The 12,044-nt window shown below is 47.1% G+C and overlaps 1 protein-coding gene across 3 annotated transcripts in view; it reads right to left on the bottom strand.

The window, feature by feature from the left end:
• Positions 1–1,001: 1,001 nt before the first annotated feature.
• The window catches only part of MSN (moesin), a 76,063-nt gene continuing 65,020 nt past the window's right edge, over positions 1,002–12,044 (bottom strand). For 2 of the 3 annotated variants that reach the window (XM_089324782.1, XM_008272722.5), the window contains 6 exons: positions 10,488–10,651; positions 6,014–6,144; positions 5,595–5,755; positions 4,335–4,427; positions 3,763–3,987; positions 1,002–3,233 (listed from right to left, as the gene is read on the bottom strand). In XM_089324782.1, the coding sequence (XP_089180908.1) occupies positions 3,069–3,233; positions 3,763–3,987; positions 4,335–4,427; positions 5,595–5,755; positions 6,014–6,144; positions 10,488–10,651 (939 nt within the window). In that variant the 3' untranslated portion in view covers positions 1,002–3,068. Of the gene's footprint in view, positions 3,234–3,762; positions 3,988–4,334; positions 4,428–5,594; positions 5,756–6,013; positions 6,145–7,973; positions 8,308–10,487; positions 10,652–12,044 lie in introns of those variants that run through there. The other variant, XM_089324783.1, reaches the window with a different exon arrangement.

The raw sequence follows: 12,044 nt of genomic DNA, 5'->3' as shown, positions 1-12,044 counted from the left end.
TCTAGTGCTGAGCAATACATCATTATATTAATATACCACAGTTTCATCCATTCAGAATCCTTGTTGATAGAAGTTTGGGTTGTTTCCAGATTGAAACTATTAAAAATGTTACCATATCTTTGAGCAGACACAAGCACTCTTTGCTCTTACTTATACACCCAGAAGCACTTCCACCTGTTATTCTTAAATTAAAGCCTTTTAAGAAATGTTTGAGATCATTGTAGATTCACATGCACTTTGAAGAAATAGTCCAGAGAGATCCTATGTACCTTTCACTTGGGTTCTCCCAGTGGTAACATCTTATTAATTATCTTACAATAATACAACAGAAACACACTGATACAGTCAGCAGACAGTCTATCACCATGAGGGTCCATCATGTTGCTCTCTTTCTCTTACAGACACACATTTCTCACAGCCTCTACCTGCTGCCTTCTTCCTTAACTGTGGCAACTACTGATCTATTCTGCTCTCCAGTTTTGGAACACTGTCAGTTCAGAAATGGAAATTTTTTTTTAGATTTATTTTCTTATTTGAGAGGCAGAGTCACACACAGAGAAAGATCTATCTGCTGCTTCACTCCCCCAAGGCCGCAATGGAAGGGGCTGGCTGGGTCAGGCAAAAGCCAGAAGCCCAGAGCTTCTTCTAGGTCTCCCATGTGGGGATTCAGGGGCCCAAGGACTTGGGCCATTTTCTGCTGCCTTCCCAGGCACATTAGCAGGGAGCTGGATAGAAAGTGGAGCAGCCAGGTCTAACAGCCAACCACATGGGACGCTGGCATCGCAGCTGGAAGCTTAACCTTCCATGCCACAACACCCATGGAGAGCAATGTCACAGTGGCTTGAAACACGAAGTACTGCCTCACAGTTCTGGAGGGCAAAGCCCAATATGGGCTCAAATTGTGCTAAAATCAAGGATGGAAAGGTGGTCTACAGAGTTTGAATTACAGTGAAATACAGGCAGCCACTAATTCCACAAAAAAAAAAAATGAGTCACAACAATGTCTTCCTAAATTTTATTGGCACTGAAATAGAACATGGGTTGAGCATAAACCCCTCCAAAAACATTTTTTTAAAAAAACCCAAAAAATACACACAAAAAACCTGAATACAAAATCTAACCTTTCTCCCCAGCCTCCCTGGGGGTGGGTTACTGCCACTGAGGCAGCTAGATTGTCCCACAATTACAGGTTTGAATTTAGTCAATATAGGGCATATTACCAAGTGAGTGTCAATATAATTCACAGCAATGCACACAAGACTCCCCAAGGTCAGGCAAGAGAGGGATTATCAAGGGAGGCTCTGGGCTAGGGGCACTGCATGGAAGGACTAAACCCTGGGGAGAAGGCAAATAGGAAAAATAAAACCAGATACCAAGTACTTGAAGAATTGATTGTATGACCTATAGTGACAGGTAACATCACTAATACTGAAAGCTCCTTACATGAACATTTCTGGCAAAATATCCTTTATAATATAGTATATGCTTCCCAGGTGTGTGTGGGGGTGGTGGTAAAGGAATGAGGCCAAAATGATCCTGCCCCAAGACTAATAGCTTCTAATGGTGCATTAGCAAAAAAGGCAGAAATCAATACTGAGTTAGATATCACTAGAATATATATAATACTGGTGGGAAAGAAAAAGAGCATTCATGAGACAGAGAGGAGGAGGAGGAGGCTACTCCAGGGTTGAGAGCAAGGGGTGGGGTAGTGCCAAGGGATCAGGCCAGAATCCCCAGCAGCTCTCTGGTTTATAGCTCCATGGAACAGCTCAGCTGGTGGCAAGACCTGGGTCAGAGGTTTGTCAAACAGAGGCAGAGCCCAAGTCACCACCTAGGAGAGGGGTGAAGGGAAGGGGCTGTTGGGCACCTGAGAGGGTTGAGTAAACTGTGAGCCCAGAAGCACAGGTTCTCTCACCACCCTCATATTCTTGCACCCGCTCTGCAATGGAGCTTACTGGCATCAAGCTCTAGGGCTCACCATACCAAGGCCTGGACGGCTGTGAAACAGGAGCTGGGACCCAAGTATCTCTGGAAGTGGCCTAGGATCCCTCGCAGGGGAAATACTGAAGCCAGGTATGTACATTTCCTCTGTTTTTGTTTTGTTTTTGTTTGTTTGTTTTGGCAAGAGTCCTGGGTGAGGCTAGTTGGACTTTTGGGTACTCATCCCTTCTGTTTTAGCTGGAGGGGATTTGGGGATTGAAGGAGGCAGGAGCAGATCCAGAGAAGGGACCAGGGACCTGGAATAATAAGTAAAGGGTACCTCTGCCCTTAGAGCTCACTCAAGACAGGCCTAGGCTCACATAAGGCATTGGGGAAGGATCTCCTACCCAGCCTTGCCTGAACAGAAGGGCTGATGGTCTTCTAGGATGATGGTAAAGTCTCTTGAAGGCACTGTCTCCCCCAGCCCACCCTGGGGAGAAACTGAGTCCCTAAACTCAGGGACAAGGCTTATTGGGACTGAGTTTGTAACAGGCCCAATCTGGGAGGTAGAAACAAGAATGACTGAACATCTCTTTATCCTCCAATCAGTACAAAGCCTATATAACTCTAAAAGGCAGTGGCCTTCGCAGGCCAAATCCTAGGTCAATTGACATCTTACTGCAGATAGTCAGGGCCCTGCCTCCTTCCCTAAACCCTGTGACATTCCAACCCTACAAATCACAGGACCTGGAAGTGGAAGACAGTGGTGGGGTGGGAAGGGAGGCTAGCTTTCAACCTACTCCACACTTTACCCCCATAATAGCAAGTGTGTGTGTGGTGGGAGAGGGGGGTTGTCAGAGCAAGTGGGAGGTGCCTCTGAGCTGGGGAACTGGTCTATTCTAGTGATCTAGATTAAGTCGGACAGAGAAGGGAAAGCAGGTCCCATTGGCACCACAGTGGGCCATTTGTCTGCCCACGGAAATGAATGGGGGCTGAAAAGTTAGGTTTGGTCCCATGGCTGCACTGAATGCTTGGCATAACTCCAGGGCTGCTCTAGTTAGTGGCTCCAGCACAGTGTGAGTTAGGCGAGGGTGTAGGAGTGGAGGCAAGGAAGGAGGGAGGAGGGGTCCCTAGAGGCTGAGCATCCATTACATGGACTCAAACTCATCAATGCGCTGCTTGGTGTTGCCCTGCCTGATCTGGCGCAAGGTCTTGTATTTGTCTCGGCCGAGTCGCATGTTCTCAGCATGGATCATGTCATTGGCTGTCTTCTTGGACTCATCACGGGCATTGGCCAGCTCTGAAGTGAGGGCCTGTGAAGGAGGAAAGGCATTCAGGAATCAATAGCATCCTTTTATTTTAATCAGATTTTCCTTCTATATGCTCTCTCTCTCTCTCTCTCTCTCTCACACACACACACACACACACAGGGGGAAGGGTTTCCAGCCCTGTTAGGACTGTGTTAAGATAAGAATTAAAAATAAAGCCAAAAAACAACTTGCAAACTTACAGGGTCAATTAATGATGACTATCCCCTGATAGAAGTACAACATACCAAATATTCAGGTAGGAATTTTGTCAGCTAAGTGTTTTCTGAATGTAAGATGCGAGTGGGGTGGGAGTGGGAGATGGAACAGAGTGAATCCCAAAAAGGCAAGACATAGCCCATGGTCTGATTAACAAGCAAGAGGTACCTGCCCTTAAAGCTTTCACTTGAGAAAGGCCCAGGCTTTCATATAGCTCTGGAATAGGCTCCTAGACCTATCCCCCCATGTAGGGGAAGGTCATGAGCTGTAAGTCAACACACGTGGTCTCCTTGACCCTTTGGCCCTGACTGGATACCTTTAGGTGCTTCTGCACACGCTCATTCTTCTCTGCCTCAGTGGTACGTTCCTCCTCACTGCGGTCCTTGGCCATAGCATCAGCCCGTAGGTCAGCACTGGCCTCTGCCCCATTCTCATCCTGCTCATCTTGTTCGTTCTCAGCAGGCTCTGCCACATGAGGTGTACTCATGGCAGTCTTCAACTCAGCACGGGTCTTCTCCAAGTCTTCCTGTACCATCTGGGCCTGGCCAGTGACAGAGGGGAGAGAAGGAACAGCAATCAGATCAGGTAACTTGTGATAACCTCTGCACGTCTAGAAGAATCTGACAGGAGGAAGGTACCAGGTAGGACAACTCATTTCATCTGCCCAATCCTTGGTTTCCTCTCCTGTAAAATAGGAACAATTGGACCAATTTCCCAAGGGTACTGGGGGATTCTGGAAATGTCTAGGAAAGCCGTGAGCACCTTCCTTCACAATATCTGCTGTCGAGGAAGGAGGGAAGGGAGCCCAAACCTGAAGAATTGAAAGACCTGGAACCTATGTAGGTGGTACACTTCCCATAATGCTTTGTTCAGGACACCGTGTCTTACCTTCTGCTGCCATTCCACAGCCTCACTCTCCTTCTTCTGCCGGGCCATTTCCAGCTGGGAGATCCGAGCTGTCAGTTCTGCCATCTCCATTGCCTATAGATAAATTGGAGCCTGTGAGGACTGGGCCTTCTTGGCCTCATGGTATTTTCAATCCTAGTTTTCTTGGGGAACCAGTAGGTAACCTAGAGCTCCACTTGCTTGCTGCCCTGGAAGCTCTTTTTACCGGACCCTTCCACTCCATTCCCATCTTCCACACCCACCACTGCCTTATAAGTCACAGCTCCCCACCTAGACTATAGGTCTCCTGAAGACAAGCATGTCATCTCTGTCCCCGCCTCATCATTTCTCCTCTTTCCATCCTCTCCCTCATAGTGCCAAGGATGCAACTGGAGGCTCAGGAAAGCTTTGGAGATAACTGGCTCACTGTCTGAAGTGGCAGACCCTTGCCTGCTATCCTAGAATGATCAGGGCTTCACTAACTCTTCCTAGGATAAGTATGGGAAAGACACTTAAGTGTCACCAGCAGATGTGAATAAGGGAAGAAAGCTTCTGCCTGCCCTCGCACCGTGGGCATATCTCCCATGATAGCCTCCCCCTACTCCCACTCCAAATAGTATGGGCAAGAGCATATCTCAAGGAATTTAGGCCACAGGTTCTTAATTTCTGAGTCACTGAACCCTTGGAAGATGTGATTAGAGTATGGGTGCCTGTGCCATCCTCCCCAAATGTAAAGAACACATAGTTTTGTGTGTGAGTTTGGAGAGCAGCTCTTTAAAATTAGGCAGAAATGGGTTCTAAACCTTAATCAGCCACAGCTGTGTGATGTTTGGCATGTCTCTTAACCTTCCCTGAGCCTTAATTTTCTTATCTGGACACATTATCCCATCTGGGGTTAATCTCATAGGGTTACTGGGAAGAGAACATGTAAAGGTAAGGAAAAGGAAAACCTATATTTGTGTTGCCAGCCTAAACAACACAAACGCGTGTGAATCTCTGTACTGCTCTTCCTCCCTTGCCACTGCCAGATCATCAGCTCAGATCCCCGGCGGTTATGAAAGCGAATAGAATCCAAGAGTTCAAGGTTTCTGGGCCAAGCCAGTGACTTCTCAGCTTGCTTCTGAATGAGCTATCTACTAGAGGCCTGTGGAGTAGCATTCTGCCTGAGAGAGTCAGCTCTGTGGGCAGCGGTGGCTATAATTAGGCAGGCAGGCAAGGGAGAAAGGGCAGGTCCCACAATCTCAGTTCATCTTGCTGCTTTACCAGCTGTTCCTGGGTCTTCTTCTGGTCCCGAGAGGCCTGGAGCAGGGCCTCCTTGGCCTCTTCGGCTTCTTGACGCTCCTTGGCCAGCTTTTCAGCCTCGCTCTGGGCACGCTTCCGTTCCTGCTCAAGTTCCATGGCCCGGCGGGTCTGTTCTTCCAGTTCTGGACAGGAAAGGGGAGAAGGCAGTGCAGAGCACAGAGATGAAGACGGCACACTAGCTCCCTTCCCGGAAATGCTCCACGCAGGGCACAGCTGGCAATAGATTCTGAGCACTCTTTCTTCTTGCCCCATCCCCTCAGCTATTCTTTGGTCGCACAAGCACTGTCTGTGTGAAATCTGCAGCTCAGGGAAAAGGGTCTCTCCAGCACAAAACGTCAGACTCTGGGAAAACCCAGTCTCCAAGTGGCCCCAAGCCTCACCTTGCTGAGCCTTCTTAGTCTGTTCCTCAATCTGCTTCAGCCTCTCCATCAGTTCCTCCTTCTCCCGCTCAATCTTCTCCTTCTCCTTTTCTGCCATCTCACGCTTCTTCTTCTCGTTTTCCAGTAGAGCACTAGGGGAATAGCAAAGGGATGGAACAGGATAGATAGTAAGGCTACATGGAACCCTGGGGACTCGCAAGGATCCAGGACTCTGCGTCCCTCAGCCCCTACTCTTCCAACATACCCAGGGTTTGTGAGTTTGCACTACTTTCCCTTCCTCCACATCCTTAATGTCACATCATTGCCCCATGTGGGCTGGCATGCTCAGGGCTCAATCAGCTTGCTCCTGAGTCAGAAGGCCCCAACTGGACTTGCAGCTCTGCCAGCAACCCACTGGGGTGCCCTTGGCTATGCTGCTGCTTTCACTCTTAGCCTCAGTTCTGCTAACTGTAAAATGGCTAAATAGGTCCTGTTGTATCTACCTCACGGAGTCATGAAACCTCTTCCAGGAAGCCTTCCTGTCTCCTGCAGCTAAATGCCTTTTTTTCCTTCTGAGATTTGCTCTACCCTTCTCCCCATCTCTCCTTGTTATCATCTCAGATACTATATAATTTGCTTACATATTATGTCTTGTCATTCACACTACAATGATAGCTTCATGTGGGCAAGCATTTGGGATCTTCTTTGTTTTCTCACTATTGGGTTAATATTTATTAACTGAATTAATGGCATGCCTTTCATACCTTGAGTTTCGTATATAAGGTACTTCAAGAAGTTCACGAGGGTGCCAGCATTGTGGCACAGCAGGTTAAACTGCCACTCATGATGGCTAGCATCCCATATCAAAGTGCCAGTTCAAGTCCCGGCTACTTATTTAAAAAAAAAAAAAAAGTTCCAGCTACTTTACTTCCCATGCAACATTCTTGCTAATGAGCCTGGGAAGGCAGTGAAAGATGGCCAAGTCCTTGGGCCCCTGTCATCTAAGTGGGAAAGCAGGATAGAGCTCCTGGCTCCTAGTTTCAACCTGGCCCAGCATCAGCTATTGTGGCCTGGCGGGGGGGGGGGGGGGGATTGCATCAGCAGGTAGAGGATCTCTCGCTGTCTTTCTCACTCTCCCTCTCTCCCCAATGGCCTGCCTTTCAAATAAAGAAATAAATACATACATAAATCTTTTTTTTTAAAAGTTCATGGAAAAGTGGAAATTAAAAGACAAGTTGGGGCAGGCATTTGGCCCAGTAATGAGGTCGTCAGTTAGGAGATCCCCCCACCCCAACCCCACCATTCCACATCAAAGTGCCTAGCTTTGACTCCCGACTCCATCTCTAATTCCAGCTTCCTACTAACGCAAACCCTGGGAGGCAAAAGTGATGAATGATGACTTCAATAATGGGATTTCTGCCACCCACACTAGAGACCAGGCTCACAACTTCAGCCTGGCTCAGCCCCAGCCAATGTACAACATTTGGGGAATGAACAGATAAGAGCTCTCTGTCTCTCTAAGTTTATTAAGAAAAAAAGATGTTTACTTTGTTACAATTTTTTAAAACCATGCATATCAGGGGGGGTCTTCAAAAAGTTCATGGAAAATGCATACTACGAAAAAAATGCATAAACTGCAATTTTTTTTACCAAAATAAACTACCTTCAGATTCCATTTTTTCTACCAACCTTTTGAAGTGCCTTCACGTATTGTTTCTCCTCTCTTGCCTCGCCTACTAGACTGAAAGATCCTAGAGAAGAGGTTCCTACCAGATCCAGCTCTGTAAGTTGTCCCCCAATCTTACTAATTATTTTTTCTGAATTTTTTTCACATTTGAACCTTAGTGTCTCACCTCTCTATTTTAGGGAGTCATTTCTATCCTACTAGGTGAGAAGATTCTCAAGGTTTCAAATCCCTATGACAGTTATCTACTATAGCAATGCTTAACCTTAACACGCATGAGAACCACCCGATAAATTATTTTAAAAGATCCTTTTATTGAGATGAAATTCACATAATATAAAATCAAGCATTTTAAAACGAATATTCAGGCTGGTGCCGTGATGTAGTAGGTTAAGCCTCCGCCTATGGCGTCGGCATCCCAAATGGGCGCCAGTACAAGTCCCAGCTGCTCCTCTTCGGATCCAGCTCCCTGCTAACAGTGTAGGAAAGCAGTGGAAGATGGCCCAAGTCCTTGGGTCCCTGCACACATGTGGGAGACCTGGAAGAAGCTCCTGGCTCCCAGCTTCGGATCAGCCCAGCTCTGGTCACTGTGGCCATTTGGGGAATGAACCATCAGATGGAAGACCTCTCTCTGTGTCTCAAATAAATAAATTAATTAAAAAAAGAATATTCACTGGCATTTAGGACAATCACTATGTTGTAAAAACACCATGTTTATCTCATTCTAAAACATTTGTATCAAATCAAAACTGCAATGAGATATCATCTCACCTCTCTCAGAATGGCTAAAATCCAAAACAGAAAGAGTAACAAATGCTGGCGAGGATATGAACAAAGGGGAACACTTGTACACCAATGGTGGGAATGTAAATTAGTGCAGCCAATGTGAAAAACAGTGTGCAGATTTCCTTAAAAACTGGAAATAGAGGGGCCGGCGCTGTGATGTAGCAGGTAAAGCCACAGACTGCAGTACTGGCATCCCATCTGAAGTCAGAGTTACACAGAGACAGGAGAGGCAGAGAGACAGACAGAGAGGTCTTCCATCCACTGGTTCACTCCCCAGTTGGCTGCAAAGGCCGGAGCTGGGACAATCTGAAGCCAGGAGCCAGGAGCTTCTTCCGGGTCTCCCAGGCCAGTGCAGGGACCCAAGGACTTGGGCCATTTTCTACTGTTTCCCAGGCCACAGAAGAGAGCTAAATAGGAAGTGGAGCAGCCGGGACTAGAACCGGCGCCCATATGGGATGCCAGCACTACAGGCTGCGCGGCTTTACCCGCTACACCACAGAGCGGGCCCCTGTATTATTTTCTTAGAATTTTATCTACAGACCACATTGAATATGTCAAAAAGAATTAAAATTAAAAAAATAGGGCCGGCGCCGCGGCTCACTAGGCTAATCCTCCGCCTAGCGGCGGGTTCTAGTCCCGGTCGGGGCGCCGGATTCTGTCCCGGTTGCCCCTCTTCCAGGCCAGCCCTCTGCTGTGGCCAGGGAGTGCAGTGGAGGATGGCCCAGGTGCTTGGGCCCTGCACCCCATGGGAGACCAGGAAAAGCACCTGGCTCCTGGCTCCTGCCATCGGATCAGCGCGGTGCGCCGGCCGCAGCGCGCTGGCCGCGGCGGCCATTGGAGGGTGAACCAACGGCAAAAGGAAGACCTTTCTCTCTGTCTCTCTCTCTCACTGTCCACTCTGCCTGTCAAAAAAAAAATTAAAAAAATAAAATATATGCATCCCTCCATAGTAAAACCCTATACCTTTTAAAGAGCTTCACCTCATTTCCCTTTCTCCACCCCAGTCCTTGGCACCCATCAATCTATATTGTTTCTACAGATCGTTCTATTCTGCATGTCCCATATACATGGAATCATACACTATGTGGCCTTCTGTGTCTGGCTTATTTCATTCAGCATAATGTTTTAGAGGTTCATCCACACTGAAGTATATCATTCATTCCTCTTATGGCTGAATATTGCATGCATATACAGTCTGAGTATCTATTTATCTGTTGCTAGACCTTTGGGCTGTTTCTATTTTTTGATTATTGTGCACAGTGCTGCTGTGAACATGTGCACACGTACTTCTTTGAATAACTATTTTTTAAAATTCTTCTGGGTGCACACCTAGGAGTGGAATTGCAGGATCAAATGCTTACTCTATGTTGAGCTCTCAGAGGAATGCCACACCATTTTTCATAGTGGGTCAACCATTTTGCATTCCCACCAGCAATGTACAGGACTACCAATGTCTCCATAATTTTACTGACACTTGTTTTTTTTTTCCATTTTTTATGTTTTTTAAAATTTATTTATTTGTTTGAAAGTCAGAGTTACAGAGAGAGAGGGAGACACAGAGAGAGAGAGAGAGAGAGAGCCCTTCCATTCACTCCCCAGATAACCGCAGGGCTGGGCCGGGCCAGGCTAAAGCCAGGAGCCAGGAGCCTCATCAGGTCTCATCCACCTGGGTGGCAGGGTCCCAAACACTTGGGCCATCCTCCACTGCCCTCCCGGGCTACAGCAGAGAGCTGGACTGGAAGAGGAGCAACTGGGACTAGAACCCAGTGCCCATATGGGATGCCGGTGCCACAGGGGGAGGATTAGCCAAGTGAGCCATGGCACCGGCCCCTGAAATCTCAGGTTTCTAATACTTGCTTCTCAGAAACAGAGATACCTGATGTTGAATGGAGGCAGGTGTCATCCCTGCACAGTTCACTCCTTCTTAGTCCTAGGTTGGCTTCCCTTGCTGCCTTGGCAGGCTGAGCACCTTTAAGAAGTTTCCTGGCCTTGGCCCTGGCCCCACTCCAGCTCTGTAGCACCTACCGTTCCATCTGCTTCTGGTGCTTCTCCTCCCGGGCCTGTGCCTTCATCTGCTGCACTTCAATGGTGTCAGGCTTGCGGCGGCGCATGTATAGCTCATGGTTCCCCATGCACAGGGCCAAGATTCGCTTGTTAATCCTCAGTCGGGGTGCATAGAAGACAAAGTCCTGGTGGGAAAACAGCAATCAGAAAGCGTTTGGAGGCACAAGGGAAGGCAAGTCTCTCCCTTCCAAAAAGCTGTGTCCAAAAGCTCTAGAAACATTGTTTAACCCAGTCCTTCATATTACAGATGAGAAAACTAATGATCAGAGTGGTGAAGTGACTTGTCCAAGGTCAGATGGCACGTGGGTGAGAGACCCAAGACTAGAACTCAGGTTTCTTCACTCTGAAACCAGTGCTCTTTCCACCAAACCCCAATTTCTTTCAACCCCTGCTTATGAGGAACATCCAAAAATATACTCAACTCAGTTCAAGGATGACAACTGTCTCTCTCTGCTACTCAGAGATCCCACTGGGCCTCTTTTGGAAGCCAAATAATTCCTGCATAACACTCTGATGAGTGCAGTGTGAGTGGCTGAATGGCTCCTGTGTGTCTGAAAAGCAAATTTTAGTCCCAGCCCCTTAATTCCTTTTTGGAACAAGGCAGGCAGCAATTACATAGATAAATACACAAGTTCTTTGAACATCGATTATCCTGGTTGTGGTTTTTTAAATACGACTTATTCTCAGCTGACTTTGTTACTTACCTTTTTCTGATGAAAGTTGAGCACAGCAGCAATAAAAAAAAAAACACACACACAAGAAAATCCAGTGAGTTTGAGTTTGTTACTACAAATACCACTGGACCAAAGTCACCAGCTGGTGGACTAGCCACCACCTCCTCTGCCACTGAACCCAAACTGCTACCATCTCACATAGCTGAGAGTGCAGTGGAAGGAGCACAGGCTCTCAAGGTCAAATGACCTCAGCATAAAACCCAGCTCTATCATTTTGGGCTGTATGATCTTGGGCAAATCACTCCATCTCTCTGGATCTTACTTTCTTCAGCTACAAATTGAGTATACTACTACCTACCTAACCATGTTGTTGAGGTTTTAAGGAGACAACAGATGCAAAGTACATAGCATGGGAAGTTGAGGTACCCCATGGTTGATTCAGCCCTAACAAAAACAGTCAGGCTCAGAATAAGGACTGGTCCTTGTTGGACACAAGGTCCAGCAAAAGTATGCTCTCATCTCAGTTTCTATCCTACCCTCAATCACCAGCTTTCTGGTCTTGTCAGCTGCAGGCAACTGAGTGGGTGAGAAGTGTGGCAAACACGTTAGAGGAATGATTGGAACCAGAACATTTTCTTGGTCTTAAGTTGCTCCAGAGAAAAGTCTGAGAGGACAGCAATAAAGTTATACCAAAGAGCAAATTTGAGATACCATCTTTAGATTTGGACTTTTGACCCCGCCTGCCCTCCACAATTAAAGATTTACAAACTATATAAACAGTATCCACTTTCTGAGGCTCAGGAGCTTGGAAAGATGACATCCATTGTGTTTCTAGCCCAGAGAC

Source organism: Oryctolagus cuniculus, chromosome X, assembly GCF_051225735.1.
Source record: "Oryctolagus cuniculus isolate XC-2025 breed Fujian yellow rabbit chromosome X, ASM5122573v1, whole genome shotgun sequence".
Classification (NCBI taxonomy): domain Eukaryota; kingdom Metazoa; phylum Chordata; class Mammalia; order Lagomorpha; family Leporidae; genus Oryctolagus; species Oryctolagus cuniculus.
This window is presented reverse-complemented; position numbering and strand designations above follow the sequence as displayed.